The 25,140-nt window shown below is 44.1% G+C and overlaps 1 protein-coding gene across 4 annotated transcripts in view; it reads right to left on the bottom strand.

Annotated features, from left to right (window-relative positions):
- The window catches only part of DYRK4 (dual specificity tyrosine phosphorylation regulated kinase 4), a 59,873-nt gene that overhangs the window by 7,249 nt on the left and 27,484 nt on the right, over window positions 1-25,140 (bottom strand). Inside the window, exons 6-15 of one of the 4 annotated variants that reach the window (XM_083615579.1) lie at window positions 24,152-24,295; window positions 20,130-20,279; window positions 17,119-17,242; window positions 14,722-14,885; window positions 13,082-13,218; window positions 11,981-12,121; window positions 9,842-9,980; window positions 6,850-6,937; window positions 3,746-3,918; window positions 1,471-1,531 (exon numbers count right to left, since the gene is read on the bottom strand). In XM_083615579.1, the coding sequence (XP_083471705.1) occupies window positions 1,471-1,531; window positions 3,746-3,918; window positions 6,850-6,937; window positions 9,842-9,980; window positions 11,981-12,121; window positions 13,082-13,218; window positions 14,722-14,885; window positions 17,119-17,242; window positions 20,130-20,279; window positions 24,152-24,295 (1,321 nt within the window). The remainder of the gene's footprint in view (window positions 1-1,470; window positions 1,532-3,745; window positions 3,919-6,849; window positions 6,938-9,841; window positions 9,981-11,980; window positions 12,122-13,081; window positions 13,219-14,721; window positions 14,886-17,118; window positions 17,243-20,129; window positions 20,280-24,151; window positions 24,296-25,140) is intronic. The other 3 variants (XM_083615580.1, XM_083615581.1, XM_083615582.1) reach the window with 3 other exon arrangements.

Raw genomic sequence — 25,140 nt, 5'->3', positions numbered from 1 at the left:
CCTATACCACCCCCGAATTTGTGGGGGTGGGGGCACTAGGCACAAAGCCCTCCTGTGGGATTCCAGCACTCCTGGACGCCGTCCCTGATTCGCGCCGCTAGTTGCAAGCATCTTCAAAAGAAACAATTTGGACGAGATAAATTGCACATGCTTCAAGGAAAAAGGGGAGTAAAGACTGCTGACAGAAGAGATCTCTGATAACAAGACAAGAATAAAATATGAGAAGATACGTCAAGATACGGTATGACTGAGGGGGGAGGGGGGAAAAAAACCTGCCTTCCTTTTTCTTATGTGATTTAACAAGAATCCCCTCCCCTAATGAGTCAGAAACTAAGGACTTAAGCTGTGGATTTAAGGCTGTGTGGAGATAAACTTTCGAACCAAAGCAATGTTTCAAGATGAAGCTGGAAAGCTAAGAGTTTTGGAATGACGCAGTTAAAAATGCCGTCGCCATTTTGGGAGGCATTGTTGGAGCTCTTGGGTCTGGGAGGAGAAAGAGAGAAATAGAGTTGTTTACATATCGTAGATCAACTTCTCGGTGGGACTTAAGAGCGACAAATGCCAAATTTATGATGGAAAGAGCGATGCTATCTACGAAGGAGATATATGGAAACCATCTGGACTTAGTGGAGGAACGGGAAATCCACACAGGATTATTATTTTGCTTATCGGCTTAAGGAGACTAACAGAAGAGATCGTAAAGGAAAAATAGAAATTATATGAACAAGATATGATGTGGAAGCACCAAGATAAGACTGGATAGAATTATGAATTTTGTCTGGATTGATTGGGACTGATTTGGACATTAACGCAGTAATAAGAAGATGATCTGAATCCCCCTTTGGATCTTGAAGTATGGATTCCCCCAACAAAATTTAAAAAATTGGCTTTGTAATTTGGAATTTATGTGATTTAATTTGATGTGATTGGCCAGTTAATAAAAATTATTTTTTTTAAAAAAAAAAAGAGTTTAAAAACAAACACCATTCTTCTTCTCTGTGCCATTTCTGTGTGCTACATGGGCAGATAATTTGCATTAGAGTTGACACCAGCTGCAACATTTTCAAGCTATAGCTTGATAGTTTTCGGCTTGACAGACCAAAGCCTGGCAACAGAGTCAACATGCCCACTATCGTCCGAGCCCAAACTGCGAAAGCTGCCTAAGTTTCAGCCCAAACTCAGATGGCATGATAAGAACAACAAGCACTAAATGAATGTAGACAAGCTGCAAGACCAATCCCTAGTCTGCACTGCTCTTAATTCCAAGGAAACGAAACCGAAGGCGTGTGCTAGCACCCTCGAAATCTCTGCCACTCAGAGGCTGCGATGTGTATCTAGAGCAAATAAATATGTATTGTGATCCCTCTTGCACAAAGCACCATACAGTATGAAGGTCTTTCTTCCACAAATGCCCTATCCACCATAACGATGGGCGCTATGCGAGTAAGTCAATAACAAAAAGGGACTTACCAAAGAACGTTCGTCTTCTTGATGCAGTCTGAATGAAATCAGCTGGTGGAAGACCTAGTATCTTTAACACACACAAAAAGTCAGCCTGAAGAGCACCTCTGTTAAGTATATAACAAATTAATGGTCTTACACCTTTAACATGAAGGACATGTTGATATAATGGCTGAGCTCTTTTTTATTCTACCGCAGAGTCAGTTGAAAAGAGGGGGAAACTACAACAAACAGTAAAAATAAATGTTCTGAGGAACTCATCAATGGTTCCAATCTAACTGGTGGTTTCTATCTGTACTGGATCTGATACTCCTCATCACTGTTATCAACGGCTAAAAATGAAAGTTATGCCTGGCACAAAACTGGGAGGGAGAACTAACGCATCAGGAGACAGAAATAAAGTTCAAAACTATCTTAAAAAACTGGGCTGGAGCTAATAAAATCTCTGTACATCTATATCAATTTAGAAACTGACTTTTATAATCAAATGAGAGTGTATCTGTTAAATGGTACATTTTGAGTTTCATGTTCTTCCCAAAGAGTGCTGCCCTCCTTTTTCTGGGTCAACTCTATGGGCCTGTTGCATGCCAGAAAGGGGCTTTTAATACTTGGGAGTGTTTAAATCACTTCACACACATAATCTTCTTGTAATCATTGAAACACCCAACAGGTCTGTGTTATTATCCCACATTTCAATTTCCCATCACTAGGTGGTATTTTGGTCTTTGTGTTCTGGGTTGTATGAGTTCCTGTGGGGATATTAAACATTTCACAGGCACTCTAATGCCAGTGTAATGCCACTTGTATGCAAGTCATTACTGAAATGCAACATTTTATTTCATAAGGACATATTTTGCACAGAAAACAATTGTGTGTGTGCATCTTCTGAGACATACGCTAGCTAATTTATGTTTAAAATGTTTGTGGTAGACAAAATTTTTGTTTGAAACTGTCAGGGAACTGCCATCGGGAGAACAGGAGGTGAAGGGACTCCCAGAGGTTGAGAGAGACTTATCAGCTGAGGAGGGAACCAGCAGGGGGAGGGAAGGAGCTCCAAGGGAAAGTGAGTCGGCGGGATGGCTCAGAGACACTTCCAGCGAAAACAGTGGGGAGGTTTCAGGACCACCTATAGGGACACCCACTCCTCGCCGGAAACTGTCACGCCGAGAGTCCAGAAGGCGGGTTTCCGTTAAGGAGCTTTTATGCTGGAAGAAATTCCGTAAATGCCCACTGTCGGATTCTACCAGCGACTGATGGAGCCATGCTTAAGAGCTCCGTTGCAGACAGAGGTTTGCGTACATAGCCAAACTCTGAGGGACTAGGGATTTCACGCACAAGCAGCTCATCATCCCATCACAGACACATTGGATTCCTCAGACTTTAATAGGTTAAAATTCACAGGTAATGAAAGAGATGCCTTCGTTTCATGTGAACAAGCATTACTGAAGCCTGGTGAGATGAGGGTGAGAACCTGTTCAAAAGGCATGGATCAAACAGAAAGGAGAAGTACCATTACATGTAAAGGATGTGTATGCCTGGAAGGACATTCATGACTTGGAGCATGGAAGGCAGGTTGAGAGTATGGGGGGCGGGGATTGTTGGAGAGGCTATGAACTGTGACCACGTTTCCATGGGGTTGTGTCTCTGGAAGAGTAAACCTCTGCATGGCATCAGATTCACAGTTAGAGGACACATTGTCCCACCCCCTGGCTTTTTGCAGGAAACCCCAAGAGCATCTCTCACAGATGGCTGTCCAACAGCCGAAGGCCTCCATTTAGGGAGACTGCAGCACCTCTCAAGAGAATTGTTCCCATTGCCAAATGCTGTTACCTTCAAGAAGTTTCTCCTGATAGTCAACTGAGATCTACCCTCTTGTACCTTAAGTCCACTAGACCTAATCTTGCCTTCTGGAGTAGCAGGCAACAAGTCCTTGCTGTTTTCCATGTAAAACCCTTTCAGATATCTGAAGAATGCTATCACCTCAGCCTTGTCTTCTCCAGGAGAAATCAGCTCAACCTTCCATATTTGTTGTCCTGCTCTGAACACTCCCAACATCTACATATCCTTCTAAAAGTGCACAGTTTTCCAGATGAAGCCGAACTAGTAAGGAATAAAGTGGAACTTGATGTGACAAATCTTAGAGGAGTTTCAAAAACTACTTGCAATGTTGCAAGAAAAAAAAATCCCCTTTGTGAGCATGCGTAAGTTCCTGTGTATAGCTAAACTTGTTCTTTAGAGCCTGGGTTGTTTCTGCACACCTGCTAGTATTAAAATCAGAAGTTACCTCCATAATGCATGCAAGCTGCTCCACTTCATTCTCCCCAGGAAAAAGTGGGTACCCTGTGTAGAGTTCAGCCATAATGCACCCTAAGCTCCACATGTCAATAGGGGTTGCATAGGGGTGCCCAAGAATCACTTCTGGGGAACGATAAAATCGACTCTGGACATATGTATACACTGGAATAAAAAGGCAGGAAAAAAACATTGGACATGTAAATTATCTCCTCTTCCATTAATAATAATAATAATAATAATAATAATAATAATAATAATACATTTTATTTATATCCCGCCCTCTCCAGCTGAAGCCGGGCTCAGGGTGGCTAACAACAATAAAATAGTACAACATTCTAAAATCATTTCATTATGAAGTAATTCAAATCAAATTGATGGCAACCATTGGGCCAAAGTTCTGTGAAGATTGCCAAAGGAGGGAGTCAGGCTGTGCCCTGACCAAAGGCCTGGTGGAACAGCTCTGTCTTGCAGGCCCTGCAGAAAGATGTCAAGTCCCGCAGGGCCCTAGTCTCTTGTGACAGAGCGTTCCACCAGATCGGAGCCACAGCCGAAAAAGCCCTGGCTCTGGTTGAGGCCAGCCTAACCTCTCTGTGGCCTGGGACCTTCAGGATGTTTTTGTTTGCAGATCGTAAGTTCCTCTGTGGGACATACCAGGAGAGGCGGTCCCGTAGGTATGAGGGTCCTAGGCTATATAGGGCTTTAAAGGTTAAAACCAGCACCTTAAACCTGATCCTGTACTCCACCGGGAGCCAGTGCAGCTGGTATAGCACCGGCTGAATGTGATCTTGCAGCGAGGACCCCGTAAGGAGTCTTGCTGCGGCATTCTGCACCCACTGGAGTTTCTGGGTCACTGATCCGCCGCCTCAATGCAAGCCCCTGAGCTCCTTATCTTAACCCCCATCATTTTGGTCTTGACCTTTGGTTTCCAGCCTTTTTGAGTCCAAGGCTCCCTTGACCAACTACATTCTTTCTGCCATCTATTTATTTATATATACTTTTCTGGAAGACAGTGTGTTGAACTATCAATATAGCAAAAGTTGATATTCTAGCTCACAGGTTTTCAACCTTTTTGGGTCCACAACTCTCTTGACCAACTACATTTTTCTGCGGCACCCCTGTGGGGCTCAGGAGCCCCTTGACTGCAGAGCTGGCAGCCTCTCACCCCTTTTTTGAACACCCTCCCTTGTGGAGTGTTCCCTCAGCCTCTTCTCCCCTCTCTCTGGGAATCCTCTGGGCAGCAGCCACCACCGACCCTGGTCTCTGAGCTGCCCCATCCACCCCAAAGAGAGGTACCTCCTCACAATGCCCCCCAGGAGTTTGGGAAGAGGATGCCCCCAGCCTCAGGGGCCCAATAGAGACTGGCCAAAGGTGAACATGAGGCCAGCATCTTACTCACCTGGGGAGGCAGCCGTGGGTGCTGCCTGGCCTGCATGGTGGAAAAACTCTCCTTCAGCACCGGGAAATCCACTCCGCTTCCCAGTGGCGAGGAGTTGCGGTGGACCACGTGGCCACCCACTCCCCTCCGGGGGCGGGGGACAAAGTCCCGCATCCCCCGGAGGTTCCCAGCCATGTCATTTGTTTGCCAGCCAATTCGCTGGCTGGGGGGGCGTGGCCGGGCCACATTTGAACTGAGGCGTGAGCCGGATTGGAAAGCACGTGAAGGATTGGTTGCAGGTGTGAGGGTATTTGGTGGCGAGCTTTGGGCTCCTGCGGCAGTTAGGCATTGGTTTGAAGACTCGAAGGAGTCTCAAAGCGGCTAACAATCTCCTTTTCCTTCCTCCCCCACAACAAACACTCTGCGAGGTGCGTGAGGCTGAGAGACTTCAGAGAAGTGTGACTAGCCCAAGGTCACCCAGCGGCTGCATGTGGAGGAGTGGGGAATCGAACCCAGTTCACCAGATTACAAGTCTACCGCTCTTAACCACTATACCACACTGGCTCTGGGGGAGGGGAAGTGTGGCCATCACCTGCCCCTCCAAGCTTAAGGGTATTCTGTTAAAGGAATCCGGGGGTGTGGATCTTGTCCAAAGTCCGGGGCTGGGCTAGGGCCATGCCACGACCCCGTCAGGAACCCAGGGGGAGCTCAAATTGGTTTTCATCCACGGGACTCCCCCTTGACCCTTGACTCCCCGCATGATGGGCAGGAGTCAGATATAGTCGGGTCAATTCCAGTGCCTAAGCCAATACCACTCACATTCTGTAACCAATAAAGTTGTGGCCTAAATTTGCCCAATAACATTAACCTAATATCTATGTCCTTGTGTCTTACTCATCAACGAGGGGGTGGTCTCGGGGTCTCGACACGCAACTCAGCTCCCAGGCAGGCCTTGAACACAGTAAGCGCAAGAGAGGCTAACAGAACACCTGCTTGCCAGGTATCCCACTAGTTTGTCCATTCCCAACTGCAAGGACTGGAGGACTGGCTGGCTGGGCACCCTCGCCCACTGGCTTGCTTGCTTACTCCAAGGCCGCCTCCGCTCCTGGCACTCTCCGCCCCCCGGGCAGCCCCAGAGGCACCATTCAGCTGAGGCACTTATAGCCAGGGCTGCTGCAACAAACAGCCACGCAAGCCATTGGGGGGCAGAGATGTGAAAGGGCATCAGAGGAGGGAGGGAGGGAAGGAAAGAGGGACAGAGGCCAGTGTTGATTTCCCTTTTTACTTTCAAATACTACCGTATTTTTCGCTCTATAAAACGCACCAGACCACAAGACGCACCTAGTTTTTGGAGGAGGAAAGCAAGAAAAAAAATATTCTGAATCTCAGAAGCCAGAACAGCAAGAGGGATCGCTGCGCAGTGAAAGCAGCAATCCCTCTTGCTGTTCTGGCTTCTGTGATAGCTGCGCAGCCTGCATTCGCTCCATAAGATGCACACACATTTCCCCTTACTTTTTAGGAGGGAAAAAGTGAGTCTTATAGAGCAAAAAATACGGTATTTAAAAAATTCATTGTGCCTTTGTTTCTTACTCCCTTGTGAGCTGCCCCAGGATTATAAATTTATACTGAAGATGTGGAGTTTGAAGTACATAAGTAAATAAATCAAAAATTAAGAAATCTAATAAAGAAAATTACATCTACTTGACTTTTCTGCAAACCTCTTTGGTGTTCATAGCAGCTTGATCCAAAGTCGATAACTTTAAATGAAACCTGCCCAGGTTGGGGTTGGTTTATTAATATGTTCTCCTAAAATGAGGGAAAGCGAAGAAGGGGGGGAGAAAATATCAACACACATCTATCAGGTTAGCAAACTAATGGCAAAAACATTTTTATGGGGAAAAAGCAACCAGCCTGCAAATACAGTGGTACCTCGGGTTACAGACGCTTCAGGTTACAGATGCTTCAGGTTGCAGACTCCGCTAACCCAGAAATAGTACCTCAGGTTAAGAACTTTGCTTCAGGATGAGAACAGAAATCATGCTCTGGCGGTGCGGCAGCAGCGGGAGGCCCCATTAGCTAAAGTGGAGCTTCAGGTTAAGAACAGTTTCAGGTTAAGAATGGACCTCCGGAACGAATTAAGTTCTTAACCCGAGGTACCACTGTATATGGTGGTGTCTGGTGAGAAATCCCAGCATCTTTGACCCCCTCTTTTAGGTGTGACCTATTTTGTGGATGGAGTGTTCATATAGGAACGCAAAGGTCATTCATTTGCTGATATATCAGCAAGAACTCAAACAAGGCTTATAAATTATAGGTTGCCATTTTGCTCACATGGCTACATTCTGAAGAAGTATTGACCATTCCCTAGCACATGGGTAGGCAAGCTAAGGCCCGGGGGCTGGATCCGGCCCAATCGCCTTCCAAATCTGGCGTGCGGACAGCCCAGGAATCAGCATGTCTTTACATGAGAAGAATGTGTCCTTTTATTTAAAATGCGTCTCTGGGTTATTTGTGGGGCCTGTCTGGTGTTTTTCCATGAGTAGAATGCATGCTTTTATTTAGAATGCATCTGAGTTATTTGTGGGGCATAGGAATTTGTTTATTCCCCCCCCCAAAAAAAAATATAGTCCGGCCCCCCACAAGGTCTGAGGGACAGTGGACCGGCCCCTTGCTGAAAAAGTTTGCTGACCCCTGCCCTGGCACCTTTGAATACTTAGCTCAGAAGGGCAGGGACCAGGTCAGAAAAGGGCAGGTTAGTCAGCCACACTGAGAACATGCCTCCCTGAGACTTTATCATGTTCCATAGGAACCATGAAAATTAGCCCCAGAAAGGGAATCAACTGCTGCATAACTGTAGAGGGGCCGCATAAACCCGCTGGGCCAGTCTGGGAAGGAATTAGAAAAGCCTTCCTTGATGGAGGTCATTTCCACCAACTTCAGATCTCAGTTCTCTGACATTGAGCATATAGAGCCCTGCATGAACAAATATACATTTTTTTAATACACCAAATGGCACAATTAAGGCAGGCTAAGGGTGGCAACAGACCAATTACAAGGGAAAGTGCTTTTCTTATAGACAGTGTCTCATAGAAAACAGGCCTTAATCAGGAGCCTGTACTAGAGGAAACTGAAATAAGCATCATATCTCTAACATAAGCTAATGCTTTGGTCTATATATTTGGTCATATGACACTCAGTGATTTGTAAAATTCACTGAATGGTTAAAGCTTTCCAAACATCACTGCTGCATCAACATAAAACAGCTATTGTGATGTTGAATGCTTAACTATATGAGAGTCATCTATACCTCAGTATTTCTTCACTGCTTTTTACTTTCAATGAGGTCTAGTCAAGCTAGGTAAAAGGTAAAGGGACCCCTGACCATTAGGTCCAGTCGTGACTGACTCTGGGGTTGCAGCGCTCATCTCGCTTTACTGGCCGAGGGAGCCGGCGTACAGCTTCCGGGTCATGTGGCCAGCATGACTAAGCTGCTTACAGAGCAGCGCACGGAAACGCCGTTTACCTTCCCACTGGAGCGGTACCTATTTATCTACTTGCACTTTGACGTGCTTTCGAACTGCTAGGTTGGCAGGAGCTGGGACCGAGCAATGGGAGCTCGCCCCGTTGCGGGGATTTGAACCACCGACCTTCTGATCGGCAAGTCCTAGGCTCTGTGGTTTAACCCACAGCGCCACCCGCGTCCCTTGGGTAGACCCACGTCCACCCAATGAAATCTAGTCAAGCTAGACATAGCATTAAATAGTGACAATGGGAGTTTTCCTTCCAATGCAAATAGCAGCTTCAGAGGAGCATTTATTTTTGCCAGGATAGAAAGCAAGAAGATAAGGGTTAAACTCCCCTTTGCTACTTGCAGCAGTAATCACCCCCAGCACCTACTATTTGCATTTTTTTTAAAAAAAGTGCATGTTAAATGCAAATACACACATAATGTCCCATCTTGTTAGGACCTAACTGACCCCATTCATTGAAATGAACTCATTACACAAAAATACACACACACGGGGGGGGGGGGTGGATACTGAAATGCCATAGACTTAACCTCCATTTTGCAATAGAATACACAGAATATGAAACAACACAGTTTAAGGGGGGGGAATGTTTACATATTTTTCTACTCCTTGGTGTAAATAACAATCCATAATGTGCATGAGAGTTAAAAATTAGCCACTGACGAGGGGCCCAGAAGATCTCAAGTGAGGGAGAGAAAAATAATGTTATGCAATTTTGGGAACAATAATCTTTAGTCTTGTCTAAAGACTTGGACTAGAGGGACGCGGGTGGTGCTGTGGTTTAAACCACTGTGCCGCTTGGACTTGCCGATCAGAAGGTCGGCGGTTCGAATCCCCACGACGGGGTGAGCTCTCATTGCTCAGTCACCAGCTCCTGCCAACCTAGCAGTTCGAAAGCATGTCAAAGTGCAAGTAGATATATAGGTATTGCTGCGGCGGGAAGGTAAACGGTTCGCCAGAAACGGCTTCATCATGCAGGCCACATGTCCCAGAAAAACTGTCTGCGGAAGCAGACAAACGCCAGCTCCCTCGACCTGTAAAGCGAGATGAGTGCCGCAACACCAGAGTCATTTGCGACTGGACTTAACTGTCAGAGGTCCCTTTACCTTTACCTTTAAAGACTTGGACTATGCTTCATTACACAAAATCTGCAATGATATATAAAAATGGCTGTACTTACAGGCTTTAGATCACAGTGAATAATCTTTTCTGTGTACAACAACTGTAAGCATCTTAATATACAGAGGGTGAATCTACGAATCAAACCCAGTGTAAAACCTTGGAAATTATTTTTCTTGATTAGTTCATACAAATTTATACTGCGGGATGAGAAAAAAAAGCATTTGCACATTATAGTGTGAACAATTTTAAACGGCAGAAAATATATATTTCTTTATTCTACTTCTGACTGAAAGGATAACATCTGAACACAAGGCACTTAAAATCCAAGACCATGTCAGAATATTTACATCCTTCAGAGAAAAAGTATGGCTATCTACGCAGTTACCTCATAAAAGTTTCAGCATCACTAATGGCAGCTGCTGAGCACTGTGATCAATGAAGCACAGCAACTAATGATGAGTGGAGGAAAAACTGAATTGGGCAGTTACCATGCATCAAAGCTGCTCAAATGCCTGGATAGGTTCCCTTAATGACTTCTGATTTTTATATAATTTATTTATTAAAATTTCACCCGGATTTTCCTTCCAAAGGAGCCCGTGGCTGTAAATACTTTGAAAGTTTCATCGAAAAAGATCACTTCCAAGGGGTACAACACTGGAAGACCATAAAAATCTCCCTGGCAGGAAATTAGTTCTACCTTACTACAGCAAACCGTACCAGGACAGCATGGGTTCTCAGATGACAGAAAAACCACCATCTTTCATTATGGTTATTTAAAAGAATAGAACCAGAGAAATGTGGAAATGGGAGGGAAATGCAGGAATCTCGACAAAAGCACCTATGTCAGATGGCCCAGTATCAACTTCAAATCATTCTCTTGTATGTACGCGTGTGTATTCATTTTAAAGATATAAAAGTTGGAGTTTCTAAATATTTTAAGTGCTCATAATACATGCATTCCAGTCTACACAAAAAGAAGAGGGACAGGGGGGAAATTAGATTGTTTTTTACACTCTGAAAATTAATTTTGCACGATTTACCAGGAGTGACTGGAAATGCCAAAGATGGTGAGAACCTGTTTCAGCGACGGGATATGCCTCAGGCCAGGCCTGCTCAGAAGTTAGTGAAGCCCTAGCCCCAGCCTACCAAAGACACTGAGACCAGGCTGAACTCTGGGCATCTACAGTGGCCGTCTCTCAAAAGATCCCCCCAAAGTGTATTGCCTGGGGAAAGTGTGATGTTGTTGTTGTTTAGTCGTTTAGTCGTGTCCGACTCTTCGTGACCCCCTGGACCAGAGCACGCCAGGCACCTCTGTCTTCCACTGCCTCCTGCAGTTTGGTCAGACTCATGTTGGTAGCTTCGAGAACACTGTCCAACCATCTCATCCTCTGTCGTCCCCTTCTCCTTGTGCCCTCCATCTTTCCCAACATCAGGGTCTTTTCCAGGGAGTCTTCTCTTCTCATGAGGTGGCCAAAGTCTTGGAGCCTCAGCTTCAGGATCTGTCCTTCCAGTGAGCACTCAGGGCTGATTTCCTTCAGAATGGAGAGGTTTGATCTTCTTGCAGTCCATGGGACTCTCAAGAGTCTCCTCCAGCACCAGAATTCAAAAGCATCAATTCTTTGGCAATCAGCCTTCTTTATGGTCCAGCTCTCACTTCCATACATCACTACTGGGAAAACCATAGCTTTAACTATACGGACCCTTGTCGGCAAGGTGATGTCTCTGCTTTTTAAGATGCTGTCTAGGTTTGTCATTGCTTTTCTCCTAAGAAGCAGGCTTCTTTTAATTTCGTGGCTGTAGGAATCCTCAATTAAAGCCAAAGGTACTGCACTATTATGAATCTTGCTAATAACTGGGACTCACATTTGGGCCTATTCCCCATGGAACCCATGGATCAGTGGGCATCCAATGGACTACTTCGTCAGGATTGGCACAATGAATGATGCTTGAACGTTCAGGCTCCATATAAGGCAGTTTCATACTTTCAAAAATTATAAGTGGATCTGCAATATGCAACTTGATACAGAGCAATGATCAGCTCTCCATTATACTGCTTAAAGAAATGTCTATGCTTGTGGAATGGAAATGTGAATACTTAATGATTGCTTCCCCTCCCATTCCCCCATCTCCAATTTGGGCATAAATATACACAACGGTTTATGTAATTGTTATTATAGATAAGGAAAAGTTGTCTTACCCTAACAGTTCAAAGGAAATGCAGAAATGATTACGGAAGTAAAAATATTCTTTCATGTGGACGACATTGTGAGCATTGTCTTCATCCTTTTGCCGTAGAGCATTGAGGATGCTAACTTCTACCAAGGCCTGATTATGAAATCTAAGTGCAACAGAAGGGTTTTGGTTTTCATTTTTTTACACAAGCTGAAACTAAATCATTCCTGTGTGTTGTTGAAAATAGCACTTAAGGCGAATTACTCTTAGTGCAGGCACGCTGCACAAAATGCAAAGCTGAATGTGACATTTCTATACTTGTCTGATGACAGGAGGGCTTGTCCCATGTGGACTATGCAGGTTCCTCATCATGTGTTTAGTGTGAAGTCCAGAGGGGGCTTCTTTCTGAGAGATCTGCATTGGCTCCCAGTACGTTTCCAAGCACGATTCAAAGTGTTGGTGCTGACCTTTAAAGCCCTAAACGGCCTTGGTCCTGTATACCTGAAGGAGCGTCTCCACCCCCATCGTTCAGCCCAGACACTGAGGTCCAGCGCCGAGGGCCTTCTGGCGGTTCCCTCACTGCGAGAAGTGAGGCTACAGGGAACCAGACAGAGGGCCTTCTCGGTAGTGGCGCCCGCCCTGTGGAACGCCCTCCCATCAGATGTCAAAGAGATAAACAACTACCTGACATTCAGAAGAAGTTTTTAATATTTAACACTGTACTGTTTTTAACACTTGATTGGGAGCTGCCCAGATTGGCTGGGGAAACTCAGCCAGATGGGCAGGGTATAAATAAATTATTATTATTATTATAACCATGTCAAGCAGTTAGAAACCTCCCCAAGATCTTCACACCAAAACCAGCCCTCAAAACAACTTACAGTTTTGAAAACCTGAATATGAATTTTGTTTGTTTAGTCAGAAAGCTGTAACAATAATTTCTTCAATTCTTGTTAGCTGAAAAAATTGTACAGGTTTTCTGGCTAAACACTGATTAAAACCACTCCCATCTTCTGCTAAAATAATGAAACAAATCACAATTAAATAAAAAAAATTCTTTCTATTCAACTAACATCTAACATTGTGGTATCTTGATAAAGTTTATAAAACTTTTGACATACCGTACCTCTTTTTGTTCCTTATTATCTTCACTGCTACTTTTTCACCTGTCTTGTGGTCCAAACACTTCACAACATGCCCAAATGATCCTTTCCCAATAACAGCCAGTATTTCATATCTGTATGCGATATGATCACTTAGAACCTATACAAGGTGACAAAAAGTGGAAAGCAAAAGTAGTACGTGCCCTTGTATCTCTGGTGCTAAAAGGACCTAGGGTCCTAGCAGATCACAAGCCGAACATGAATCAACAGTGCAATGCAGCAGCGAATGCTATTCTAGGCTGCATCAACAGATGTCTAGTGTTCAGATCAAGGGAAGAAATAGTACCTCTCTCTTCTGCCACACCTGGAATTCTGTGTCAAGTTTTTGGCACCACAGTTTCAGAAATATATTGACAAGCTGGAATGTGTGCAGAGGAGGGCAACCAGGATGATCAAGGGTCTGAAACCCAAGCCGTATGAGGAGCGGTTGAGGGAACTGGGTATGTTTAGCTGGATAAGAGGAGGTCGAGAGGAGATGTAATAGCCATCTTCAACTATCTCAAGAGCTGTCACGTGGAAGATGGAGCAAGCTTGTTTTCTCTTGAACTGGTGGGTAGGACTAGAACTGTAATGGCTTTAGGGGTTGCTTGTGCGTAAGTTACCGCCGCTCTGGGCTAGGTTGCCTGGTTAAACCGTTTCTGTCTGGACAGCCATCCACTCCGTGGCTGTTCAGTCACTAGCAGAATCCGTCAGTGGGCGTTTCTTGAACCTCTTCCAGCAAAGAGGTTCTTTGACGCCAAGTCGCCGCCTACTCTCCCTGCGCGGAAGTCTTCTGCGCAGGGTGGGTGTGGGCAGCGGAGGACCTGTGCTCTCCTCGCTGGTCTCCTGCGAAGAGTCCTGGAGCCTCCCCTCTGCTTCCCCCATCGGCCCCCCTCTATCCCTGGTGTTGCGCTGATTTTCTTCCCCAGCCGGAGACCTGCCTCTCTCCCTGCTTGGCCCCTCTCCAGCATTGCTGTGGAGCCTCGCCTCCTCCTCTAGTTCCGATGGCAGTTCCCTGACAAGAACCAATGGCTTGAAGTTAAACCAAGGAAATTCCGAAAAAACATCAGAAAGAATTTTCTGACGGTAAGAGCTGTTTGACAGTGGAACAGACCCCCTTGGGAGGTGATGGACTCTCCTTCCTTGAAAGTTTTTAAGCAGAGGTTAGATGGCCATCTGTCATGGATACTTTAGCTGAGATTCCTGCATTGCAGGGGGTTGGACTGGATGACCCTTGGGGTCCCTTCCAACTCTACAGTTCTGTGATTCTGTGACTCCGTAAACAAAACACAAGTGCATGTTCCATGCATTCATCACCCAGTGACACGTGGGTAGAAGGAACGCAGGGATTACAATAAAGACTCTGGCTCAGATTAAAATCTTCCTTCCCATTTTAGATCAAAATCCAAGCTGAAGAAGAATATAGGGCTGTAAATGCTCATCTCATGTTTGGGGTGAGCATTATGAGTCCCCAATATTCATATTTCTGAGCCAGGATTTATTAAATGCAATGAGAAAATTACTCGTCGCTTCCTCTCATTGGACAGCTCTTACACAAGATGAACACCAATAGTTTTGCATTGTTTCCACAGTCACAGATGCCAAAGCATTTTCAGCCTCTTACCTTTTTGTAGGAGCCATGATCATCATCATACGAACTGTTGTTCTCTGCATCAGGATAGCCTTCAATCTTTTTAGCTCCCAGTCCAAGAAACCACAGCTCTCTATATTCCTTAATCTCCCGCTGTTCATACGTTGTTAGCTGGTTTTTAAAATGTTTCAAGGCTTCTGATTTGGAGACAAAAATCAAACACTGAATATTGGATATTGTGTTCATTTATTTATCGCACCTATATATTCTGCCAAGGAACCCAAAGCAGCTCACGATTTAAATACTAAAGCAAACAAAATATTGATGGACCAACTTCAAGAGCTGATGGCAGTATTTTCCTAGCCTGGCCTTCTCTTCTCTGCATTCACATAACTTAACCATCATGCAGGTAATAAATAACTCATTTCCTCATTCTCCCCATCTCTTAGAATATGCGGTTTAAAGCAGTTCCCCAAAAATGCTGGCTATGGCTGCTGGGAGGTGCAGAAGAAAAACATATGGAGACCACAGGGTTAGAGGAGGCTAGTTTAGTATTAGTGTCCCTGCATCAGTGAGCTCAGTAAAGGTAAAGGGACCCCTGACCGTTAGGTCCAGTCGCGGACGACTCTTGGGTTGCAGCGCTCATCTCGCTTTACTGGCCGAGGGAGCCAGTGTACAGCTTCCGGGTCATGTGGCCAGCATGACTAAGCCGCTTCTGGCGAACCAGAGCAGCGCATGGAAACACTGTTTACTTTCCAGCTGGAGAGGTACTTATTTATCTACTTGCACTTTTTGGCATGCTTTTGAACTGCTAGATTGGCAGGAGCAGGGACCGAGCAACGGGAGCTCATCCCGTCGCGGGGATTCGAACCGCCAACCTTCTGATCGGCAAGTCCTAGGCTCTGTGGTTTAACCCACAGCGCTACCTGCTATTATTATTATCCCTGTAGTGCAAATTGGAGTGGGAAAACTGAAAGGCTGGCCTGAGATCTGCAAGTAAGTTCAACGTTGGGATGTGGTTTGAACCAGGGTTCCCCCCACCCCATTTTATAGCTTATATATTTACACACTCAAAGTCTCATTCAAGCAAGGTTATGCTTAAAATTCTACAAGGCAGGCTTAAGCAGTATGTGGACCGAGAACTCCCAGAAGTGCAAGCTGGATTTCGAAGGGGCAGAGGAACCAGAAACCAAATTGCAAACATGCACTGGATTATGGAGAAAGCTAGAGAGTTTCAGAAAAACATCTACTTCTGCTTTATTGACTATGCAAAAGCCTCTGACTGTGTCGACCACAGCAAACTATGGCAAGTTCTTAAAGAAATGGGAGTGCCTGATCACCTCATCTGTCTCCTGAGAAATCTCTATGTGGGACAAGAAGCTACAGTTAGAACTGGATATGGAACAACTGATTGGTTCAAAATTGTGAAAGGAGTACGACAAGGCTGTATATTGTCTCCCTGTTTATTTAACTTATATGCAGAATTTATCATGCGAAAGGCTGGGCTGGATGAATCCCAAGCAGGAATTAAGATTGCCGGAGGAAATATCAACAACCTCAGATATGCAGATGACACAACCTTGATGGCAGAAAGTGAGGAGGAATTAAAGAACCTTTCAATGAGGGTGAAAGAGGAGAGCGCAAAATATGGTCTAAAGCTCAACATCAAAAAAACGAAGATCACGGCCACTGGTCCCATCACCTCCTGGCAAATAGAAGGGGAAGAAATGGAGGCAGTGAGAGATTTTACGTTCTTGGGCTCCATGATCACTGCAGATGGTGACAGCAGTCACAAAATTAAAAGACGCCTGCATCTTGGGAGAATAGCAATGACAAACCTAGACAGCATCTTAAAAAGCAGAGACATCACCTTGCCGACAAAGGTCTGTATAGTTAAAGCTATGGTTTTCCCAGTAGTGATGTATGGAAGTGAGAGCTGGACCATAAAGAAGGCTGATAGCCGAAGAATTGATGCTTTTGAATTATGGTGCTGGAGGAGACTCTTGAGAGTCCCATGGACTGCAAGAAGATCAAACCTCTTCATTCTTAAGGAAATCAGCCCTGAGTGCTCACTGGAAGGACAGATCCTGAAGCTGAGGCTCCAATACTTTGGCCACCTCATGAGAAGAGAAAACTCTGTGGAGAAGACCTTGATGTTGGGAAAGATGGAGGGCACAAGGAGAAGGGGATGACAGAGGACGAGATGGTTGGACAGTGTTCTCAAAGCTACCAACATGATTTTGACCAAGCTGCGGGAGGCAGTGGAAGACAGGAGTGCCTGGCGTGCTCTGGTCCATGGGGTCACGAAGAGTCGGACACGACTAAACAACAACAATTTACCCACTCCAAGTCTCATTCAAGCATTTGTCACAATTTTGTCCTCATCAATTTGTTTCTGTTAAAAAAATAAATAGCATTCAAAATTTGTACCTGCTGAAGTCAGAGGCAGCTTTAGATTGTGGCCTTTTTCTGTTTCTGTCTTGCTGGACAGAACTATAGCACTGTTTTCACGAGGAGCTGAAGGAAAGGATTGGCCTGGGGCTCTGTTTTCCTGCTAAAGAGTAATACAGTGCTTTGTAAAATATTTGCCTTAAGTCTATACATCTCAGCCCCTTTTTCTCAGTCCATCTCTACAGTAAAATAATTTCAAATGAGTAATTCTCGTCTGATTAAAACAACAACAGAGGCCATCTTTAGACAGCTGTAACAAAGGCAATTAAGAGCCTTCTGCATCCTTAGGCATATAGGCACATATGTATGGACAGGAACTGGTATTTCTCTGCTGGGGGGGGGTCAGATTTTCCACACCTTCAGTTTTAAAACGACACACACAAACATGCCTCTTGCCACATGCTTCAAGTCTTAAAAATATTTTTTTCAAGCACCTTGAAAGTTTACCCAATTAAAGAACAGATAGGTAGCCGTGTTGGTCTGCCATAGTCAAAACAAAAAAATTTTTTTCCTTCCAGTAGCACCTTAAAGACCAACCCCTTGCTTTTTCCTGTAAGACCTATTGCAGTCGTCAAGAGTCGTCAACAGGCTCATCACAGCTATCTGCCAATCACCCATTCCCACCACCCTTCTGAGTAATACCCCTCCCCACCTTCTCACTATATAGAAGGATCTGGCAACTTCTGTTTCGGTGTATCTGAAGAAGTGTGCATGCACACGAAAGCTCATACCAAGAACTAACTTAGTTGGTCTTTAAGGTGCTACTGGAAGGAAAAAAAACTTTTTGTTCCAATTAAAGAAAACATTTTAAAACTTAAAAATAACACCAATTATTTAAATTTTAACAATTGTTCCAGAGAAAGGAAAAGGAACTTTTTTTATGACACAAGAGCAAGCCAGTATCTACTATGTACCATCAGCCACCAGAACTCAGCCCTGCAGGGACGACTGTAAAGTATTGTTCCACTTGATCACTCTTACTATGTGTGGGCTGTCAGAGCACAAACCTGTGCTCTAAAAGTGCTGGCTAGTAGACTGTAGGATATGGTAGAAACCCAACTACACCTTCATATCTTGAGACAGCAAAGCATCTCTAGGTATATGCCAGCACTAGGTAAAGGACCCCTGGACGGTTAAGTCCAGTCAAAGGCGACTCTGGGATTGTGGCGCTCATCTTGCTTTCAGGCTAAGGGAGCCGGTGTTTGTCCACAGACAGCTTTCCAGGTCATATGGCCAGCATGAGTAAACTGCTTCTGGCACAACGGGACACCGTGGCGGAAACCAGAGCGCATGGAAGTGCCATTTGCCTTCCCGCCGCAGCAGTACCTATTTATCTACTTGCACCGGTGTTCTTTCAAACTGCTAGGTTGGCAGGAGCTTGGACAGAGCAACGGGAGCTCGCTCCGTCGAGCGGATTTGAACCGCCGACCTTCTGATCAGCAAGCCCAAGAGGCTCAGTGGTTTAGACCACAGCACCACCCATGTCCCAAGTATGCCAGCACTACTCCATTCTGGTGCATCTGCACCGCTACGGTGCAGCTTTGCTGGGAGGGTGACCAAAGCAGGAGCAGACTTAGTTAGGAATGGGGAGCAGCGTATACATGCCAAACCCTGTATCTTATTAGGTCCTCTGTCCACCTCTGACACAAGTGCAACACTGAGAATCAGCTTCAGATGCACATTAATCTCCAATGTACTCCTACGTATTATGAGGCTCACGGCTAATCGTGATTATGGCTAAGAGGTCACTACTTATCCAGAGAACTCCAGTTCCATCCAGCTAGAAGTTTAGTGTAGGGAGGCAGAGGGACACCCTGATACCAACTATAATGGTGGCATGTGTGTCCCATCTCTCCCATCTGGAGGGCCAGGGCTCCACATTCCTACGTTAGAGACAAGGGAATTTAGGCCACAACTTTATTGATTACAGAAATGAGTGGTTGCATAGGCTCTGGTTCGACTAGCTCCCTTCACCTTGCAGGTAGCACTGACCCAGAGCTCTATCATAGCTCAGCCAAGGGTGAACACCTGAATAAGCAGAAAGCTGGGAACGGGCTAACTCCGCCACCCAAATGTCCCCCTGGACTCAGGCATGGGCACAACCCCCACTCAGGGGTTGACCAAACCATTGGGTCCCTGGATTCCTTTGACAGAATACCCTTCACATAGGGATGGCGAGACCGTTCTCCCATCCCTATCACCTGAACCAGAGCCTATCCGCAACCTTACAAGTTGTGACGATTTGCTACGCAGCTGGCGAAACCCAAATGGCAACAGCCAATCAGCCAAATGGGGAAAATTCCTGCCGTGCCCCTGTCCCAACGACAGACGACACACAACGGCATAGCAAGCTCAATCACAAAATGCCCTAAATATAGGGAGAGGTGGGCGGGTGTTCTGATGCACGAGCCGAAAGAGGAGGCTCTGGGTCACGTGCATGGGTTTATATAGGTCCCTTGGTCCGTTTAGACAGCTCCCCATTGGCCAGATTAAACCTAGCAACGAGGGACCTACCAATCAGGTGTTGTGGCTGTCCAGTATACTCACCCACAACCAGGCAGTCGGTCTCCAGGTCTCACTGCAGCACGTGCCCCCTTCTAGGGAGGACACGCTCTACAGAGCACACCCCATGTTTGTCTCAACCACCACATTCTCTTGGGGCCCTCTGTGTGTGTCTGTGCTCTTGTCTTCTGCAAGAGGGTACCACATCCTGGATTTGAAGGCGAGGGTTACTGTATATAAGGCCTGAGCTTTTCTACCAGGCTAAGTAGGGCTCCTTCTACAATCAACATGGTCTCTGTTTACTAAAGAACTCAGAATTTCCTCCTGCAGTTTTGAAAATCTTAAGAATGCCTGGTAAATGTCAACGTTTATTAAAAAAAAAATTCTAACACCATGAGATGCACGCATCTACATACACGATATTCCGCAACTTTTCTAACCACAACAATGAAACGTAAAAACGTAGTACTAAGCTCTGTTCGGCTTACCTGATGCAACGCATTGACATTCTGCAAGTTCTTGGTGGTTATTTGCGGAAGGATAGCATCTTGCTGCTGCGGCTTCACAGCACTTGAAACCAAATTGCTCTTAACTTGGCACTCCAGGTGAGGGAGCACACTTATGCTGCTATTTAATTTCTAATGGGATAAATAAAGTTAGCACAAAAAGGAAAAGTTTGGATTTGGTTTCATAAAGTATTTAAAACATTAAAAAATAACTTTTGCGGGGTGTATGAAATCATGAGCAAACAGATTTACACAGCAAATTGATTAACGAGTTTTGCCTGCTACAAGAAGTGAACTAACTGCTCCCCTTTGTGTCCTTTAGTATAGGAAGATTCTGGCTCCTGAACAAGCCAGAGGATTTAGAGGAGTGGAGTGTGTTTCTCCTGCCTGGCACTAAACAATAGCATAGCTGTCAAGTGTCCCTTATTTGAAGGCACAGTCCCTTATTCCAGCGCCATCCTGCTGCCCCTTATTGATGAATGTCCCTTAAATGTCCCTTAAATGATGTCCCTTAAATTTCAAAGGAAGCAGCTCCTCTCCCTCCCTCCCTGCCGGCCAGGGTGGCTGTGTTGCTCACCCAATAAGAAGTCTAAGAACGACTGGGGGGTGGAGCTTGCATGCCTTGTGTGTGGCTAGTTAATGCAAGCTGAGGGGGTTTTTGAATGCTGGACGCCATTTTGTTGCACGTGCTGCTGCAAACTTTGCAGTGCAAAGCCAGGCCAGGGAGCCATCTTAAGTTGAGGCTGCATAGGCCTTGTGGTGCATGTGATTCAGATTCTATTCAGTGGAACCTCTGGTTACAAAGTTGGTTGGACAGTGTTCTCGAAGCTACCAGCATGAGTTTGACCAGACTGCAGGAGGACAGGAAGACTGGAGTGCCTGGAACAAGTGAGGCTGCAAGTCCCTTATTTTGGCTGCTAGTCCCTTATTTTCAAGGCTGCTGGTCCCTTATTTTCAAACCTGTAAGTTGACAGCTATGCAATAGGGCCACGGGGGTTGTTTAACCAGCCCTTGAGACGCCCCCGAACCAAGCCACCCTCTCTGCGAGTCCCCACACGCTGCACCGGAAATCGCATCTGCACATGCGCAGACGCCGGAAATCATGTCTGCGCAGATGCAGGCACGCACACTCACACGTGCGTGTGATCCGGCCCAAGGAGGGATCTCCGCTGGGGTGAACCAACCCAGGCGAGGTAAACCTTGCAGACCCCTGCAATAGAATCTAGACCCTTCCCACAGAAGTTAGGAAAATAGACTGAGAGTGTTCACCAGGAAGTAATTTCCAGCGGCAACCTGAACTCCACATATGTGGAATCCTATTTGTAATATATTCAGGACAGGAAAGAAAAAAAGAGATTTTTTCAGGAAAGAGGAAATGACAAGGAATGGAGGCTAATTTTTTAAACAAAGTCCCACAGTTTCTCGGATGTTAATGGCCCAGAGATGGAAAGAAGACCAAGTCTCGACCAGAGAAGAATGGCAGATTAAGTTGACGGATTATGCCAAAATGGCAAAAATGACCGGAAGAATCAGAAACCAGGAATACCAAAATTTTAATAAGAAATGGGGGGAAATTATAATTTATCTTAAAAACCATTGCAAACAGTTAAATTTTTTAGTAGGATTGGAATAATATTTGTAGTTTAATGTTGAATTTTGAATATATGGAGATGTAAAAGATTTGGATCATTTTAAAAGATACAGGAGGAAATGGTTAACAAAAGGACCCACAAAGGGGAGGAGGGAAGTTCAGGAAATACTTTCGAATCTTGTTTTTATGTTGGTTGTTGATAATTGACTGCAAAACATTAAACTGAAAAACCATATATTTTTTTAAAAAAATTAAACAAAGTCTCCCTCTCAGTTTATTTCAGAGTTGGCAAGTTTGCTTGGCTTTGCTTTATTATATTGCCATGCGGCTTTTATTTCAAATGAATTGCAAAGCGGTTTACAAACCATACATAACAATAACAGAACAGAACATCACAAACACAGCATAAATCTCACCAAGCAATTAACAAATCATCAGCGAAACAATTGCAATCTACAAAATACCATTAACGAAACAACTAAAAAAGATAGCTAAACAGCACAATTGCAACAAAAGTCATATTACAGGGTGAACAAATTAATATGGCGTTTAGAATCAATAAAACAATATTAACAGATTTTACCAAAATAGCAACCCCAAAATAAACTAAGCACCCCCATAACTCATTATCTTTCACTCTGTTCAGTCCATTAAAAGACACAAACGCAGCACAGTGAAACCAACCAGTTGTAATGTAAAGCTGTTTGAAAGTGTGCTATATTATCATTGCCTGGAGACAAATGGAACTTGCCTTTTAGACTTCAGGATAAATAGACCTATATGTTTACTTGGATCACTTGTCCTGCTTTAATAAACTCATCAAGTATTTCCTCCCTCTTTTTTAAAAAAAAGTGCACCTTTTTCTTTTCTTCAGAAAGCAAAGTAATAGTAATTTAGGGCATGATTGATGAAGAGTTTTAAAAAATGCTAAAACATACATTTAAAAAAAACAAAAAAAAATCCAGAAGCGTTTTTATTAGGCATTTTAACAATAAACATTCTAAACGAAACCAAAAGACTGTTTCTTTATGCAGTTACAGCAGCCAGAAGCTTAATAGCGAAATATTGGAAGAACGAATCAACACCAACAAGAGAGGAATGGCAATTAAAATTATGTGAGTGCTTGGAACTCGCTAAAATGACGGAGTTAATAAGAAATCGGTAGATAAGGTTGAAAAATAATAGGAATGTTTTAGTGACTATTTGACAAAACACAGTTCCAATAATAACACTTGGCTGTGTCTAGAATAATTTTCACAGATAGAAAAATATTACTTTTTCACCCCCAGGTGAGGACAAACAATTAAATACAGATTAAAAATAGGAGTAAGTTGAATTGAAACCGCAAAGAGTTAGGCGGAAGTCAACAAAACAATAAATTGATACGGGATTCAATCCAACACAAAGTATTTTGTGTACAAAATAAGCTAGTATTGGTTTGAATTGGTTGAATATTGCTTATCGATCGATAGGAATTTTTAGTTTTAACACTTTTCCGGACCTTTTTCTTTTCAATGTTATTATAAGAATATATTTATATCTATATACATATCTTAGATTTCTAAACAATTTTACTATGTATATTGTAACATTCATCTTAGTCTAAGAATATCTACTGTAAGATTGACTTATCTTTCTTTTTTAGGTTTTTCCGTTTTTCTTTTGTGAAAATTTTGAAAATTAAAACTTTTTAAAAAAGTAATAGTAATTTAGCTAAATCATAGCAGCTTCTACTTAACACAGAATATACAAGTTAAAATATACTTCTGTTCCCATACTGTAACACATAGCTGTCAACCATCCCTTATTTGGCAGGAAACTCCCTTGTCCCAGCGCGGTGTCCCGCTGCTGTCCCTTATTGATGATGTCCCTTAAATTTCCCGGGTTTCAAAGGAAGCAGCTCCTCTCCTTCCCTCCCTGTCGGCCAGGGAGGAGGGAGGCTCTGTGTTGCTTGGCTGCATTGCTCACCCAATAAGGAGCCTAAGAATGACTGGGGGGTGGAGCTTGCATGCCTTGTGCCGATCAAATCGGCCGCCTTGCCTGGGGACTCGTCTTTGCTCAGCACTTCCCAGCGGAGAGGTGACGGTGGTTTTCCTTGCTGCATCCCCTTTGCCGGGTTGCTGCGTTGTGGGAACCACCGCTTGAGGCTTCGTTTGGCTGCTGGCTGGGCTTTCTGCCTTTGGCTCGGAGGTGCTCAGAAGCTGAACATACCTGTGCTGGGAAAATCCCTTATTTTGGCTGCTGATCCCTTATTTTTGAGGCTGCTGGTCCCTTATTTTCAAATCTGTAAGTTGACAGCTATGATACTGTATGGCGGAATGCCCATATCACACTGCAACAGCCGTGTTATGAACTAACATAGACACACACAGTTTGCAGGAAAGAAGCAAAACAAACTTCCAAGAAGGGTTACCTTCGGCTGCACTCTGCGGTTCCTCCTCATTGGCAAACAACAGACGTTGAAGACACTGAGATCACAAAAGTTTGGGGCACGTCTTTCACACCCCATAATGACAGAGCTCCATGATTTAGGCCTGTCTCCATTAAAATGTTCACTCTGAAAAGTGAAATCCAACACCACTCTTTTTCTAATCCAAAAATGTCACAGCAAGATGGAATCTATGAATAATATTAGTCAAGTGTTCTATTTAAAAAAACACAAAACAAAACATCAATCTTTAGTAGATTGATATTTTAATGTTTCTCTCACAACATGAGCTCAGTAAACATGAAGGAAATTGTGAATATTCGCATATTCTGTATGCAGGTGTGTCAAGGAAATCCTGGAGATGTTAACAGGAGCACATTTGTCAGTGAGAATAATGAATGAATCTTTATTTGCAACAGCCATCAGTAAGATGTCAGTGAGATTCATTTCTACAAAAATGTTTCCTGAGAACCAATATGTATAATTTCTTCTCTTGTTATTAAAATAAATATTATTCTTTTTCAAAAATAACAAGCACCACAGGCCAACTCGGCCTCTACAGAAAAATTATAGGATTATAACAGAAACATATATGTGCCTTTTTATAACTTTTGCGGCTTTATTTTTATTTTTAAAGCAGACCTCATTGAAAGTTTCTATGAAACTTTCTCATTTTGCTATTTTAAAAATGTTTATAACTTCAGGAACATAAAAAAATTCACATACGCCAATGATACTGCTGCAGAACTGGGAAAAAATTTAGGATGAGGAAGCTAAAGACAAAAGAAAAATCAGAAAAGGTTAAAGGGCAAGGATGAGACAAAGATGAAGAGCAACCTTATCAGAACATAAAATCAAGTTTGGTTTCAATTTTGTCACGAATATCCCAACCTCCTGAATATTTCAATGAATTTTCACAGCTATTTATTCAGTTATTGTAAAGCTGAACTGTTTTGCAGGGGCACTGTCACGAA

Source organism: Podarcis filfolensis, assembly GCF_964270895.1.
Source record: "Podarcis filfolensis genome assembly, chromosome: 5".
Lineage (NCBI taxonomy): Eukaryota > Metazoa > Chordata > Lepidosauria > Squamata > Lacertidae > Podarcis > Podarcis filfolensis.
Note: the sequence above shows the minus strand (reverse complement) of the source record. Positions and strands in the feature narration are given on the sequence as shown.